The sequence below is a fragment of the Carcharhinus amblyrhynchos genome, chromosome 30 (assembly GCF_965287045.1).
Source record: "Carcharhinus amblyrhynchos chromosome 30, sCarAmb.v2.hapA, whole genome shotgun sequence".
In the NCBI taxonomy this organism is placed as follows: Eukaryota; Metazoa; Chordata; class Chondrichthyes; order Carcharhiniformes; family Carcharhinidae; genus Carcharhinus; species Carcharhinus amblyrhynchos.
Genome location: NC_137353.1, coordinates 13,760,880 through 13,778,544, shown reverse-complemented (window position 1 = coordinate 13,778,544; position 17,665 = coordinate 13,760,880). Strand labels below are relative to the sequence as shown.

At 46.1% G+C, this 17,665-nt stretch overlaps 1 protein-coding gene across 2 annotated transcripts in view; it reads right to left on the bottom strand.

Annotated features, from left to right (window-relative positions):
- Window positions 1-518: 518 nt before the first annotated feature.
- Window positions 519-17,665, bottom strand: part of plch2a (phospholipase C, eta 2a) — a 170,606-nt gene continuing 153,459 nt past the window's right edge. For both annotated transcript variants that reach the window (XM_080215324.1, XM_080215323.1), the window contains one exon: window positions 519-7,266. In XM_080215324.1, the coding sequence (XP_080071450.1) occupies window positions 5,432-7,266 (1,835 nt within the window). In that variant the 3' untranslated portion in view covers window positions 519-5,431. The remainder of the gene's footprint in view (window positions 7,267-17,665) is intronic.

Genomic DNA, 17,665 nt, shown 5'->3' with positions numbered 1-17,665 from the left:
TATTGGTGGCTGTGCCTTCAGATGACTAACCAGTTGATGCCCATATTTCGTAAATTAAAGAAAGTGGTCAAGGCTCTACCTCTGGAATTCTGCCTCTTACCTCACCACCTCCTCCCCTACCTTTAAAGCACTCCTTAAATCCGACCTTATTAACCAAGCTTTCGGTCATCGGCCCTACCATCTCTTTATGTGGCTCAATTCCAGATTGTTTGATTACTGCTCCGTGAAATGCCTTGGAGGCCTCAGCAGTTGTAAAAGCAACTATGACTACAAGTTGTTGCTGTTGTGGGAGAACAACGTGAAGCAGAATTCGACAGCATTGCTGTCGGACGGTGTTACAATGCAGAGTGACGGAGGTGACACTTTTGAAAGTCACTAGAAGCCAGCCAGTCGCTCAGTTACCATCAGGAATTCTGACCTCAGTACCAAAAGAATTGTTCAAACTGCGTGGGGTGCATGGTGGGGAGGGGGGCTGCAGGGTGACAAACCTGAATAAGAACAATGACAATGAACTCCGTTGTGTTTTATTTGATTGGTATAATAGTTTAATTACAAATAGTGTTTAAAATCGCAGATAGCTGCTGCGGAATTATCAAAGTGGTAGGAAGTTACATATTTGTATTCTGTATTTTTTTTTGCCATGTGGACATATCACATTCACGACTCTCAGTAATGTACACGGAAGATACTGTGTGTCAGCTTGAAATATTACATCCAAGATATCTGGAAACGAAACATTCTCATTTCACGACCTGAAACATTCAATTATTACTTTTGATTGAACATTTAAAAATAATACAAACTAAAATCAAACATGTTCCCAGGATACATATCAGTCTTAAAACTTGGCTCCTTTGCATTTTACTTGTGAAAAGCTTCAATATTAACAATACCTAGAACATTGCTGGTTGACAAAATACATCGTGCATGGGAGGCAGTGCAACCGCTGATCTGTCTGAGAGGTACATAGTAGCAAAATAATAATAAAAAAAATCAAAGAGGCAAAGAATTCTTGGAATGAGTTTGTTAAGACATGTATGAATTATTGAAATGTTGCTTAATTTTCTGATCCCTACCGTTTGGCTTGTTCATTCAAAACAAAATTAAAATTAACTTTCAGTGAGTGGCAAAGTTCACCTCTCACATCTGTCACCGGTGTAATGTAACGTGTAGGTTGTTCATCGTTCCTCTGAGCCCCAGGGTGGTTTTTGGACAGGGAGGTGGTGTGAGCAATTAGTAGGAAAACTGACTCCCTCCTGCTGAGTCGCTGCAAACAAAGCAATAATCATGCCTTGGATGTTTTAAGTTTTAGCTTTATTTATTAGTGTCACAAGTAGGCTTCCATTAACGCCGCAATTAAGTCACTGTGAAAATCCCCTAGCTGCCATTCTGACGCCTGTTTGGGTACACTGAGGGAGATTTGAGCATGGCCAATGCACCTAACCAGCACACCTTTTGGACTGTGGAAGGAAACCGGAGCACTCGGAGGAAACCCATGCAAACTGCGTGCAGACACCGCACAGGTGGAGACCCAAGCTAGGAATCAAACCCAGGTCCCTAGCACTGTGAGGCAGCAGTGCTAACCACTCTGCCACCATCAGGACACCAGAACTGAGTGGTTAAGACCACCAGGGAAGATTGACCAAGTCTGGTACTCTTTTCTCTGAAAGGTTGACCTGATAGAAAGCCTTTACAATTATGATAGGATCCAAGAGATAAAGTTCTATACAGGGATTTACAAATGAAGGATGAATATTTCCATCCCGTCCGCCACGGAAATCGTAGCGGGCAGGACACGCATCATGCAAAGATCCGTTGACCTCGGGTGGGATTTTCTGTTTTCAAGGCAGTCGGAAAATCTCACCCGATTTTTCTGCTTGACAGGGAGACCACACCTCGGGGGTAATAGATATAAGACAGCCACCAATAAATCCAATAAAGAATTCATAAGCAATGTCTTTCCCCAAAGAGTAATTAGAGTGTGGCATTTGCTACCACAGTGAGTGGCTGAGGCGTACAGTATGCAGTAGATGGGGAACAAGGGGAAATTGGATAAACAGGTTCGGGGGAAAGGGACAGGCAGGTAGGGTGACGTGAGGTATGATTGAAGATGGCTCTGTGAAGCATAAACACTGGCACACACCAGTTGGGGTGAATGGCTAAATTCTGTACCCTACATTCCATGTAATTTAATTCTATATAATATTCATCACGTGAAGCACTCTATTATTTTTCTCCTTTCCTGAGGTGATCATTTGCTCGCCTTCTCCCTTTATGTAACGTTCTCCAGTCACATAAACCTCCACATTCTGGCTGCCTGAGCTTCATAAGAAGTCTCACAACACCAGGTTAAAGTCCAACAGGTTTATTTGTAACAAACACCACTAGCTTTCGGAACTGGCTGTTCTTTCGCCACCTGACGAAGGAACAGCTAGTTCCGAAAGCTAGTGGCATTTGTGAGACTTCTTACTGTGTTTACCCCAGTCCAATGCTGGTATCTCCACATCATGCCTGAGCTTCCCCAGTTAACATCACTCTGCCATTGGCTGCCCTTACTTCAGGCTCCTAGGCCCTAAGCTCTGAAATTGCTGCGCCAAACTCCTTTGAGAAGCTCTTTGACCAAGCTTTGTCCTTACATGGCTCAGTGTCATTCTATTCCGTTAACGCTCCATCTGAAGTGTCTTGGGGATGTTTCTATGTTAAAGACATTGTATAAACAGAGGTAATTGTTTTTGTTGTTGTTGTCTTCACCGCTGGGTCAAGCAGGTAAGGGAGTAACAAGCCATTGAACTGATGTAACGTACTGAGGGATGGAGGGGATTTTGGAGTCCAGCCCATGAGCACAACCACACTCAGGAGTGTGTATAATATGTAAAGACATGGAAAAATGCCAAAGCTCTCCATCGGAGGGTGTTTTCCTCACCACAAGGCTAAGCTCTTTTGGATGTTAATGATAGCTTGGTTAGGCCATGACTCCATTATCTCTGTATCTGTTATCCTTTTGCCCAGGGTGGAAGAGTCAATTACTAGGGTGCATGGCTTTAAGGTGTGAGGGGCAAAGTTTAAAGGAGATGTACGAGACAGACTGTTCACACAGAGGGTGGTGGGTGCCTGGAACTCACTGTTAGGGGAGGTTATGGAAGCAGATATGATAATGACTTTTAAGGGACATCTTGACAAATACATGAATAGGATGGGAATAGAGGTAATATGGTCTCTGGAAGCATCGGGGTTTTAGGTTAGGCGGGCAGCATGGTCGATGCAGGGTTGGAGGGCCGGAAGGCCTGTTCCTGCGCCGTAATTTTCTTTGTTCTCTGTGTGACTATCACAGGTTTAATCATGTTCAGTGAGCATTAGGCCCCAGTCCTGGGCCAGAAATCAGTTCCCAATCTACAGAGCCCCATCCTTGAGCAGTCATTCACCTTATAAGGAGCCACTGGGTGTTCAAACCCTTTACAAGGCAATTTAGAGAGGGACAGAGATGATGGCAACCTTGTGTAACTGAATTTATCCCATCTCCATGGTGCTACCATCCTTGTAAAAGCACAGAAGAACTCAGGGTCAGCATAGTGGCTCAGTGCCAGGGACTCAGGTCAATTCCAGCCTTGGCTCACTGTCTGTGTGGAATTTGCACATTCTCCCTATGTCTGCGTGGGTTTCCTCCCATAATCCAAAGATGTTTGGATTTGTTTATTGGCCATGCTAAATTGACCTTAGTGTCAGAAGGATTAGTGGGGTAAATATGTGGGGTTATGGGACAAAAGTCTGGGTGGGATTATGGTTGGCGCAGCCTCGGTGGGCCGAATAGCTTCCTTCTGCACTGTCGGGATTCTATGATCCCTCTGCAGGCATACATTTCTTTCTGGCACCTCACCCCAAGCACCTGTCCTTGATGACCTCGTGGAGTGGGTCAATACTTAGTTCAGGTTTGTGCTCTCTTGCAAAAGGGGAGATCTGATCAAGGTGTTTAAAAGGACTAAAGGAGGGTGAATGGAGAGAAAAGTCTTCTGAAGAGATCTGGAACAAGGGGGCATAACCTTAAATTTAGAAGCAGGTCATTCAGGTTGATGTCAGGAAGCATTTCTTCAGTTAAAGGATCGTGGAAATCTGCAATTCTCCTCCTCAATATCTCAATGTCCACACCTAGGCACTTCCAAACTCGCTACAATGTAGAGTGGTCGTGGGCTGATGTCCCCCCTGGAGTCCTGAAGACCCATATCTTTGCTCCAATTTGCACCTCAATTCAACATCAGCTAGCCACCACAGGCCGCTGTGAGATCCTTGGACACCCAGTCCAAAGCTGTGCGAATGATTAGCCATGATAAATTGACACTTTGTGTCAGGGAGATTAGCAGGGTAAATACGTGGGGTTATGGGGATAGGGAGTGTGAGATTGTTTGTTGGTGCAGGTTCGATGGGCTGAATGGCCTCTTTTTTGCACTATAGGGATTCTATGAACCTGCTCTGGATGGCTGGAGGGAGCCTTTACTCACTAGGCTTCTGGGAAATTTCAAACAACTTCACATGAACCTGATGTGCCTCCTGGGAAAACTTGTATAGTTACAGCTGGCTGCAGACTGGGTTAGCACAATAATCATCACATCTGGAGCAACTGCCCGGGATACACTTTGTGGGTGGAATTTAAACCTACACTTTGGAAGCCATACTCAGTTGAATATTAAAATCACAAATCAAACATTAAAAAAACATGCAACACATTTAAAAAAAATTAAAACAGAGCTATTTTGGGAATGTACAATTCATCCATACTGCCGCACATTTATTAAATACACAGCAGTCTCTTCTCAATTGTTTTGGTGATACTCATTTTAAAACAATCTAAAATAATTCTATTTTAAATAAAATCAATATTATCGTGCAGTTTTATCTTTACACACACACACACACATACAGTTTTAAAAAATAATTCAGACATTTTCACCACTGTAGATGTGTCTTCCCGATTGTGGCCGAGAATTCGTGGCAAAAACCTAGGAATTGAAGACACACTTGCCTGATCTCCGACTCAGAACGAGTAGTATTAGATATGACACAACACTGCCTCATGTTTCACGTCCCCACCTCTGGGAGGAAGACATTACACAAGCTCGGAGGAGCTGAGTTTATTTTCCGTCTCTTGCTAGTTTGCTCTCTCTCTCTCTCCCTTTTCCCTTTCTGTGCAATATGTAGCGCTGGTTTCTGTGCCAGCTCGTGTTGCAAAAGACTCCAGTGCAAACAGTGTGATCTGTGCAAAGTATGGCACACAGGAAGTGCAACATCAGAAAAAGCACAACTTCCAGCTTTTTGTAAGTTGGAGCCGTCGCAAAAGTCGTTGCCCTTGGTGCTGCTCTTGGAGTGAAAGGTCTCAGGATCATTCGTGAAGTCTGTTGACAATTTTGTTTCTTTTTTTGCCCTGTCTTTGCCATGAGCCTTAAAGTTTAAGCATGAAGAAGACCTCGGCCTCAGTGCTCGTGGTTTGTGAGACCTTGACCTCCTCCACTACGTGATGGGGCAGGGCTAAGTCCGTGCAGATGCTTTTGGGGTCAGAGCAGGCCCCCTCCGGGTTGCCCCTCTCTTCCAGCACAGTGGCCGAGTTGCTTTGCCCCAGGCTCCACAGCCGCTGCCGCTCCTGCGCCTGCTTCGCCCGGTTGGCAATATACCGCACCCGGCTCTGGCTCCTCGATGACGACCTGCGCAGGACGACCGGGCTGATCTCCTCGGCCTCTGGAGGCTGACCGGCGGTGGGGGAGGTGATATCGTTCTCCCGCTCGAAGCTCGTGATCCTCTTCAGCTGCTCCGTCAAGTTGTCCTGGGCGAATCTCTTCATCCCAGCTGCCCTACGCTGCTCGCGCATGGGCCTCGTGATGAAGTTCCGACTGATGCTCTTGTACTTGCTGTCGAAGCTGGGCACAATATCATCAGAAGTCAGGTCGCCGAGGCTTTTTGATTTGCTTGGACTGTCTGCGACCTTTTTGCTTTGCGTCGTTGATTTGAGAGCTGGGGAAGACTGTTTGAGGCTCTCCATGTATAGTCTACTCCAGGTGTGCCGCCTCGATTGGCAGGGAATCGGTGATGATTTAGCCAATGGCTTGGGCTGAAAGTCATCAACTTGTTGCTGGTCACCATCAGATCTTAAATTGGGATTAGACTTGCTTTTACTAACTTTGGCTAGCGTTTCATGACCGCTCGTGGCTGATCGAGGTCTTATCCGTTTGTCTGCCAAAAACCCTTCCAAGGTTTCATTTTGCCTGCTGCTGAGGTCAGATAAACTCTTCCGAGCCAAGTTGGGCAACGACAAGTCAATGACTGTGTCATTTGATGACATACTGGATGATGAAGACACACTATCTCTGTGGTTCCCGGAATCCAACTTACACCAGATCCTATCATTTATGGTCACGTCTGATGACATGGCAGGCACTGGGGATGTGCATTGTTGGACAGGCATCACCAACAATGGCTGTGTGATAAGATGCCCATCACAACTAACGCTTCGCACCACATCAGGGTAGACACTTTTCCTCGCATGGCAACCAGGGTTATTTTGGTCGCAGCTGCTTGGAGCCCGTTGTGGTGAAGAACTGGGGAGTAAATCACCAGTGGGACTTTGCTGGGATTGATCCAACTCTCTGCCATCCAATCTCTGGCCAGAAACTCCCTGAGCAGGATTATTGGTTGAGACTATTGGCAGATTATTAGCAGATAAAGCATCGCGCTGAGCCAGATTGCCAGTGAGGAGTCCAGCTCTTTCCTTGCCCCGACTGTCCGGCACCAATGAGGAGTCTTTCGGGGTTTGAAAAGAGTTCACTGGGGTTGCGGAGTGATTGGTGGGGGCACACAAATCTGTGCTGCCCTCAGAAAAATGGGAAGCTTCGTCATCATCCTGAGAACCTTCAAGGGGTTTTGATGTGAGACAGGCGTGAGCATGAAGGGTCTCCTTCTGCTTGTTGCTTCCAGCGAGGAGATCCATGCCCAGGCCATCAGCTCCATTTCCCAGTTTCCCCTCACTAATGGATGCCTCTGGGACCTTTATTGCTCGGTTATTATCACTAGGGACTTTCTTGGCTTTTGGTGATGTCAGGCTGCATTCTGTAAATAGACATCCTTCTGAGTTGGTGGTTTCTTCTCTGGAGCTGCTCACAGAAGATAAGGACATCCGCTGGGAGTCAGTGCAAGTTCTATCCTCAAAATGCATAGATTCTTCAGTAATAGTTTCAAGAGTGTGCATGGGAATGCTAGGAATGGGGTGTGAGAATGGCTGGACACCTGCAGAGAGAAAAAGAGAAAAATAATCAATAAATATCTACTGAGCTTCATCGCACAACATCACTACAGTCATTGTGTGGGCATCAGGTTAATGAATGGAAGGCCACAAAGTCAAAGTCTTTTCCAGTGACACTAAAGTTAGCACTCAGAACTGTTTCCAACTTTAAGAACTTAAAATGGCTTTCAAAATCTGTTCTCGAGTTTTATTTTTCAGAAGGATAGAACAGAAAATGCTGGAAAAACACTGCGTGTGCAGAGAGATAAACAAAGTTAATGTTCCATATCCGTATGACTCTTCTTCAGAGTTAAAGAGAGGGGGCAATGTGATGGATTTTATACTGTTGAAGTGGGGGTGGGGGTGGAGCCATATAGGATGTCGGGGATAGGTGAGAGCTCAGGTGAGTTTGGACAATGACGTTCAGGGCACAGGACAAAGGAAGTGTTAATGGCAGTGCTAAGGACTAGAGTAGATGCTGATAGTGGTGTAAAGGTAAGATAGCAGAGTGTGTTAACAGCAAAACATAGATCAGCACTCCGTGAAAATAAAATTTAAGAAAGAGGGCGGCACGATGGCACAGTGGTTAGCACTGCTGCCTCACAGCGCCAGGGACCTGGGTTCGATTCCCAGCTTGGATCATTGTCTCTGTGGAGTTTGCACATTCTCCCTGTGTCTGCGTGGGTTTCCTCCGGGTGCTCCGGTTTCCTCCCACGGTCCAAAGATGCGCAAGTTAGGTGCGCTGGCCATGCTAAATCACTCCTTAATGTCAGGGGGATTAGCGGGGTAAATACATGGGGTTACGGGAATGGGGCCTGGGTGGGATTGTTGTCGGTGCAGGCTCGATAGGCTGAATTCCCTCCTTCTGCTCTGATTTTATGAATTTGACAGATGGCCCTGCGGGTATCGGGGGTGTTGTAATTAAACAAAAATAGGTCAAGATGGAGGAGAAAGTTCACAGTCTGCTGTTGTTGAACTCAATGTTAAGTCCAGGCGGCTGTAATCAGGAGGTGAGATGTTGTTCCTCTAAGTTACATTGGCCTTCACTGGAGCAATGCAGCAGGCAGAGGACGGACATGTGGGCAGGACAGCAAGATGGTGAGTTAAAATAGCAAGTGACAAGAAGGAAGGATGGGGGTCTTGCTTGTGGACTGAGTGAAGGTGACCGCAAAGGTGTTTAGTCTCCACTGGCTAGAGGAGACCACACTGGGAGGGGTGAATACAGCAGATCAGACTGTGAAGGTACAAGTGAAACTTGCTTCACCTGAAAGGAATGTTTGGGGTCTTGGCTATTGATGAGGGAGGAAGTAAAGGGGCGGATGTTGCGATTGCATGGGCTTTTTCCAGAATGTTCTGTTTTTATGTCAGATTTGCTGCATCCACAGAATTTTGCTTTTTTTCCTGTCCAGTCTCTTGCTGCGCTCTTCCCAAGGCTGTTGTTCACATCCAAAGTTTGGCTCCACAAGTGATCACGAGTGCCTCATTCAATCTTTTTCATGTGGGCCTGGTCAGCAAGAGTCCATCTCAGGGGAAGCATCAAAGCCAAGTACAATGTCCTGAGTGAGACAACCATCTGTGTGCACGCGCCTCCAGCAGAGACCAACAGCTGGCAAATGTCTTGAAGTACAACATTCGCCCCAGTCCCTCTGGCCCAACTTGCAGATTGGTGGAGAGTAACTAACCCAGTCACAGTATAACTGCAACACCCATTGCTGAACCAACCTCTTAAATCCTACATGTTGACAGTGAGTACTGGTATTTTAACTTTCCCTGTTCCCCCCTCCTGTCCCCACGCACAGCGCGGTGACTGACTCTCCCAGCATATTTAGTCCTGTCAGACTTCGGCAACATTTGCAATATAACAAGCTTCCATGGATAAGACATTATGTACCTTTGAAAGGAAGCAATTTGTATTTTCATTGAAAAATGTGCGCTCTGTTAAAGGTCTCCCATAAATCAATTATTTAATCACTTTCTATATCGAGATGTCACTAATCTGGGGTAGTCTTTCCCGTCAAGGTGTCGAATGAACTCAATAAGCCAGTTCATGCAGACAGTTATAAACTGTAAGTGGAAACACTTTGGCCATCAAAACTAACCGAGACTTCAACTTGACAATGTGAGCTGCTTCCACGATGAAAAACTACACATAGAAGATCAGCACAACGCAGACAAACCCAACACAGTACAGCGCAAACAATCACAACACAGCACAGCGCAAACACAGCACAGTGCAAACAAACACAACATAGCACAGCGCAATTAACTACAACACAGCACAGCGCAAACAAACACAACACAGCACAGCGCAAATAATCACAACACAGCACAGCGCAAATAATCACAACACAGCACAGCGCAAATAATCACAACACAGCACAGCACAAACAAACACAACACAAACAAACACAGCACAGCACAAACAAACACAACGCAGCACAGCGCAAACAAACACAACACAGTACAGCACAAACAAACACAACACAGCACAGCACAAACAAACCCAACACAGTGCAGACAAACCCAACAGCACAGCACAAAAAAACACAACACTGCGCAAACAAACACAACACAGCACAGCACAGTGCAAATAAACACAACACAGCACAGCGCAAATAAACACAACACAGCACAGTGCAAGCAAACACAGCACAGCGCAAATAAACACAACACAGTGCAGCACAAGCAAACACAGCACAGCACAGCGCAAATAAACACAACACAGCACCGCGCAAATAAACACAACACAGCGCAAGCAAACACAACACAGCGCAAACACAACACAGCACAAACACAACACATCACAGCGCAAATGAACACAACACAGCACAGCCCAACACAACACAACACAGTCCAACATAGTACAGCACAGTCCAACACAGCACAGTACAGTGTCAGCTGGGCTAATGAGGTTGGCTTGCTAGAGTATGAACTATCTGATGAGTCTGGCCTGGCGAGGCATGCCATCAACGGGTCCAGGCAGCGGGCAATCGACAGGGTCATCATCCTGACTATCTGCCCCTCTACTGTGGCGATGTTCACGGCCAGGTGTCCCTGGAAAGGGAGCAGGCAGTGTCCATGGGTGAAGTTGATGCCTTCTGCACCTGCTGGGCATAGCAGGGGTTGGGGTGCATTATCGACCCCGACAATCACCTTTTAATTTGATGTTTTAAATTTCCTTGTGCTTTGCTTTTTGGTTTGGGTTATTCCTCCTCCTTTTGGGGAGCTGCCTTTCTTCATTTATCTCTCAGTTAATTTGATTTAGTTTAATTAGTTGGTACCACAAAAGAACTACCTGATGTGTCCTAACTGATGGTTAAATCAAGGAGCCTCATGCTCCCTATTTATAGCAGGTGTGTCAGACTCCCAGCCTGCAGCTGGCAAATGTCTTGAAGTACAAGCTCATTGTTCGAGCGGAGCAAGGCAGAGGGGGAGTGGTTCGTGGCAGGAGTGCTGAGGATAAGAGATTTATTGTCGTTTCTTACCTTTCTTTTCCGCAGAGTTTTTGTTTGACTGTGCAGGTGCCTGAAGTCAGCCAGTAGTGCATGTGAGGTTTAGAAAGCAGGCCGCACTATCGAGTGGGCAGCATCGTAAGCGGGCAGCGGAGTGAACAGATGGCAGAGTGAAGGCTGAAGGGCTTTGGCTCAATGGGCTTAGGCGGAAATGGGTGAGGCAGGGTAGGTTTAGTTCTTAGTTTTTCCTGTGTTATTTGAACAAAGGGGGAATTATGAGTGTGAGGCCAGTTTGTTGTTCTCGGTGTTGGATGTGGGAGGTCCTGGAGTCTCCTGGACATCCATATCTGCACTAGGTGCATTGAGCTGCAGCTCCTAAGGGACTGCGTTAGGGAACTGGAGCTGCAGCTTGATGACCTTCGTCTGGTCAGGGAGAGTGAGGAGGTGATAGAGAGGAGTTACAGGCAGGTGGTCACACTAGGGTCACGGGAGGCAGACAAATGGGTCACAGTTAGAAAGGGGAAGGGAAAGGTCAGGTCCTAGAGAGTACCCAGTGGCTGTGGTAAGTACTTCTGTTTGAGTACTGTTAGGGGGGGCAGCCTACCTGGGGGGGAAGCAACAGTGGCCATGTCTCTGGCACAGAGTCCAGCCTTGTACCTCAGAGAGGTAGGGAAAGGAGGAGGAAGGCAGTAGTGATAAGGGACTCTATAGTGAGGGGGTCGGACAGGTGATTCTGTGGATGCAGTCAAGAAACCTGGATGGTAGTTTGCCTCCCTGGTGCCAGGATCCAGGATGTTTCTGATCGCGTCCAAGATATCCTGAAGCGGAAAGGAGAGGAGCCAGAGGTCGTGTTATGTATTGGTACCAATGACATATGTAGGAAAAGGGAAGAGGTCCTGAAAGGAGAATATAGGGAGTTAGGAAGGGATTGAGAAGGACTGCAAAGGTAGTAACCTTGGGATTGCTGCCTGTGCCACGTGACAGTGAAAGTAGGAATGGAATGAGGTGGATGATAAATGTGTGGCTGAGGGACAGGAGCAGGGGGCAGGGATTCAGGTTTCTGGATCATTGGGGATCTCTTTTGGGGCAGGTGTGACCTGTACAAAAAGGACGGGTTGCACTTGAATCTCAGGGGTCCAATATCCTGGCTGGGAAGTTTGCTAAGGCTACTGGGGAGAGTTTAAACTAGAATGGTTGAGGGGTGGGAATCAAAGTGAAGTGACTGGGAGAGAGGAGGTTAGCTTACAAATAGAGAGAGCTTGTCAACAGTGTGAGAGGGAGGATAGGTAGGTGATAGAGAAGGGGAGCGCTCAGACCGAAGGTTTGAGATGTGTCCATTTTAACGGAAGGAGTGTTGTGAACAAAGTGGATGAGCTTAAAGCGTGGATCACTACTTGGAAATATGGTGTGGTGGCCATTACAGAGACTTGGATGACTCAGGGATAGGACTGGGTACTTCAAGTGCCGGGTTTCAGAAGAGACAGGGAGGGAGGCAAAAGAGGTAGGGGAAGTGGCACTGTTGATCAGAGATAGTGTCATGGCTGCAGAAAAGATGGACACCATAGAGGGACTGTCTACGGAATCTCTGCGGGTGGAGGGTAGGAACAGGAAGGAGTCAATAACTTTACTGGGTGTTTCCAACAGGCCACCCAATATTAACAGGGATGTTGAGGAGCAGATAGGGAAACAGATCCTGGAGAGGTGTAATAATAACAGAGTTGTCGTGATGGGAGATTTTAATTTCCCAAATATTGATTGGAATCTCCCTAGAGTAAGGGGTTTACATGGGGAGGAGTTTGTTAGGTGTGTTCAGGAGGGTTTCTTGACACAGTATGTAGATAAGCCTACAAGAGGAGAGGCTGTACTTAATTTGGTATTGGGAAATGAACCTGGTCAGGTGTCAGATCTCTCAGTGGGAGAGCATTTTAGAGATAGTGATCATAATTCTATCTCCTTTACAATAGCATTGGAGAGAGATTGGATCAGACAAGTTAGAAAAGTGTTTAATTGGAGTAAGGGGAATTATGAGGCAATCAGGCAGGAAGTTGGAGGCTTAAATTGGAAAGAGGTTTCCTCAGGGAAATGTACAGAAGAAATGTGGCAAATTTTCAGGGAATATTTGCCTGGAGTTCTGCATAGCAACGTTCCAACGAGACAGGGAAGTTATGGTAGGTTACAGGAACTGTGGTGTACAAAGGCTGTAATAAATCTAGTCAAGAAGAAAAGAAAAGTTTTCAAAATGTTCAGAGAGCTAAGTAATGTTAGAGATCTAGAAGAGTGTACAACTAATAGGAAAGATCTTAAGAAGGAAATTAGGAGATCCAGAAGGGGTCATGAGAAGGCCTTGGCAGGCAGGATTAAGGGAAACCCCAAGCATTCTACAAGTATGTGAAGAGCAAAAAGATAAGACGTGAAAGAATAAGACTTATCAAGTGTGATGGTGGGAAAGTTTGTATGGAGCCGGAAGAAATAGCAGAGGTACTAAATGAATACTTTACTTCAGTATTCATTACGGAAAAGGATCTTGGTGGTTGTAGTGCAGACTTGCAGCAGACTGAAAAGCTTGAGCATGTAGATATTAAGAAAGGGGATGTGTTGGAGCTTTTGAAAAACATCAAGTTAGATAAGTTACCAGGACTGGATAGGATGTACCCCAGCCTCTGATGATGATCTTTGCATCATCAGTGGAGACGGGAGAGGTTCCGGAGGATTGGAGGATTGCGGATGTTGTTCCTTTATTCAAGAAAGGGAGTAGAGATAGCCCTGGAAATTATAGACCAGAGAGTCTAACCTCAGTGGTTAGTAAGTTGATGGAGAAGATCCTGAGAGGCAGGATTTATGAACATTTGGAGAGGTATAATATGATTAAGAATAGTCAACATGGCTTTGTCAAAGGCAGATCATGCCTTATCAGCCTGATTGAATTTTTTGAGGATGTGACTAAACACATTGATGAAGGAAGAGCAGTAGATGTAGTATATATGGACTTCAGCAAGGCATTTGATAACGTGCCCCATGCAAGGCTTATTGAGAAAGTAAGGGGGCATGGGATCCAAGGGGACATTGCTTTGTGGATCCAGAACTGGCTTGTCCACAGAAGGCAAAGAGTGGTCATTGATGGGTCATATTCTGCATGGAGGTCAGTCACCAATGGAGTGCCCCAGGGATCTGTTATGGTACCCTTACTCTGTGATTTTTATAAATGATCTGAATGAGGAAGGGGAGGGATGGTTTGGTAAGTTTGCTGATGACACAAAGGTTAGAGGTGTTGTGGATAGTGTGGAGGGATGTCAGAAGTTGCAGCGAGACATTGATAAGATGCAAGACTGGGTGGAGAAGTGGCAGATGGAGTTCAACCCAGATAATTGTGAAGTGGTTCATTTTGGCAGGTCAAATAGGATGGCAGAATATAATATTAATGGTAGGACTCTTGGCAGTATGGAAGATCAGAAGGATCTTGGGGTCCGAGTTCATAGGATGCTCAAAGCAGCTGCACAGGTTGAAGCTGTGGTTAAGAAGGCGTATGGTGTACTGGCCTTCATCAATCGTGGAATTGTTTAGGAGCCAAGAGATAACGTTGCAGCTTTATAGGACCCTGGTCAGACTCAACTTGGAGTACTGTGCTCAGTTCTGGTCGCCTCATTACAGAAAGGATGTGGAAACCATAGAAAGGGTGCAGAGGAGATTTACAAGGATGTTGCCTGGATTGGGGAGCATGCTTTATGAGGATAGGTTGAGTGAGCTTGGCCTTTTCTCCTTGGACAGACAAAGGATGAGGGGTGACCTGATTGAGGTGTATAAGATGTTGAGAGGTATTGATCAAGTGGATAGTCAGAGGCAGAGCCAGGGCTGAAATGGTTGCCACAAGAGGACACAGGTTTAAGGTGCTGGGGAGTAGGTACAGAGGAGATGTCAGGGGTAAATTTTTCACTCAGAGTGGTGCGTGTGTGGAATGGGCTGCCAGCAACGGTGGTGGAGACGGATTCAATAGGGTCTTTTAAGAGACTTTTAGTGAAGTACATGGAATTTAGTAAGATAGAGGGTTATAGGTAAGCATAATAATCTCTAAGGTAGGACATGTTCGGCACAACTTTGTGGGCCGAAGGACCTGTATTGTGCTATAGTTTTTTCTATGTTTCTATTTCTATGTTTCTATGCAGTCAGCAGAGAGCAACTGGAGAGCTGGCTGTGTGCAGATGGATGGTGTAAATAAAGTAACTTGGTGATGGGACTTTCGCCTCTGTGGAGTTATTACAGTAGCTCAGCACAACACAGTCCAATACAGTTCAACACTATACAGCACATTGTAGCACAGCACAACACGGCACAGTGTAGCATAACACAACACAACACAATCCAGCACAGTTCAACACAACACAGCACAGTCAAAAACAACACAGCTCAGACCAGCACAACACACCACAGTCCAACACAATCCAGCATAGTCCAGCACAACACAGCACAATGCAGCACAATCCAGCTTAGTTCAACACAACACAATCCAGCACAGTTCAACACAACAGAGTACAGTACAGTCTAACACAGCACAACACAGTCCAACATGGCACAGTACAGTCCAACACAGCCCAGTACAGTCCAGCACAGCCCAGTACAGTCCAACATAGCACAACACAGTCCAATACAGCATAACACAGTATAGCACAGCACAGAACCAACACAATCCAGCACAGTCCAACACAGCACAGTACAGTGTAGCACAGCACAGTGTAGCACAACACAACACAGTGTAGCACAACACAGCACAGTCCAACACAACACAGCACAGCACAATGTAATGGGCTAAATCTTCCTGAAACAGGGCAGCTTGCTCTGACTGTAGTTAAGGCCTTAACGCTGGAAATGGAGCTGGTGACACTGAGGGTGACAGGACCAACAGTCTCTCTCTCTTTAAGATTCAGAAAGTGCAAGAAGGAAGTGATTGTAAATTAGAGTCAAATCAGGTATAGAAAGATAAATAAGGAGAAGGAATGATTAGACCAGGAGACAAAATAGAAGTTGGAAGAAAATTTTAAAAATGCGATTTTGAATATTTCTAACAATAATCGAGTGGTTGGCGGAATGAGCCTCAGCCCCAATTTACATTGCTCCCTTTTTGGACTGGAGAGACTGATAGACAAAGCTATCACATTGTTATAAAGCACTTACACAATTCATTACAATCTCTAACTTTCTGTAACAAGTTTAATGGGTTTTTAATGTGCAAACCTGGCAAATTCTTAAAGTAAATAAGCAGTGAGGCCAAGGGTGAGATACAATCTATGTGAAGCAAGCACAGGGAGCAGTGTAACTAAGCCCTCCTCCGCCTCCACTCCATCCCTGCAGCCTGCAATTTATTTCCTTCAAGTCCAAAGATGTGTAGGTTGGGTGGATTGGCTATGCTAAGTTACCCCTTCATGTCAGGAGGACTAATTGAGGTAAATGCATGTGGTTATGGGGATACAGCCTGGGTGGGATTGTGGTGGGTGCAGACACAATGGGCCAAATGGCCTCCTTCTACACTGTAAGATTCAATGATAAAGTGACCCTCCGATTTCCCTTTTGAAATTATCGATTGTTATTTTTCATTTATTCGTGTCACAAGTAAGGCATTAACACTGCAATGAAGTTACTGTGAAAATCCCCTCGTCACCACACTCTGGCGCCTCTTCAGGTACACTGAGAAAGAACTTAGCATGGCCAGTGCACCATAACCAGCACGTCTTTCAGGAAACCGGAGCAGTGGAGGAAACCCACACAGACACGTGGAGACTGTGCAAACTCCGCACAGATAGTGACCCAAGTCGAGAATTGAACCTGGGTCCCTGGCGCTGTGAGGCAGCAGTGCTAACCACTGTGCCACCGTGGATTGTTTCCACCATCGTCACGAGCGTCATGAAAACATCACGTGCCTGTTTACCCAGCACACTCGATGCTTTTCCAACTTTTGTGGTAATTGTCACCTTGCCTGCGCAGAGGGGCTGACCACTGCACCCGGTCCCTGCTACAAGAGAAATAACCTTTGAATCTGCCCCTTATTGCTTACACTGGCCTGATTTAAATGGCATTGATGGGATGACTTTTGCCTCGTGTACAATTTCACTCCAAAATGCCACACAAGTTAGCGTTATTTTACATTCTTTAATGAAGGCTGCAATGCAGCTGGAGCTATGAGAGGATCATTGCTATTCTGGGGCCGTAGCCTGCTAAAATGTTAAAGTGAAATGTGCTGCACAGTGAAGAGTGAGAGGTTCCCATCCCACAGCAGACTCAATGTTCATCAACAATTCTGGCTTTCTCGTTCTCACACCATGAATATCGAGCAGATGTGACCTCCTGACCTCGACGGCAAGGCTGGAGGTTGTTATTGGGGGAGATTCACATCTCCACCTCCACCTTCACGTGTTCGTCAGACAAAGGTCTTTTGACGCTCGTTGTTTCTGATTCAGTTTTTTTGTTTTCTATTCAATTAGATCAATCTGCTTTCTTACCAGGGTCACAAGATGTTAAAATGAACCAAGGACACATCCCAAAGTTCTGGACAGTATTAAGAACTGTAATGAACATGAGTGTGCACACTCACAGCCATGCACACTCACAGCTGTCCCCACTCCCAGGTGTGCACACTCACAGTCGTGCATGCTCATAGCCACGCGCACTCAGTCATGCACACTCAGTCATGCACACTCAATCATGCACACTCACAGCTGTGCACACTCATAACTGCACACTCTCAGCCATGCATACTGAGCCGTGCACACTCACAGTTGTGCACACTCACATCTGTGCACACTCATAACTGTGCACACTCACAGTTGTGCACGCTCAGCCAAAGCCCCAAAAGTCCCGAAAGCTGGTGGCGTTTGCTAACAAATAAACCTGTTGGACTTTAAGAAGTTGTGAGACTTATTACTGTGTTTACCCCAGTCCAACGCCATCATCTTCACGTCATGAC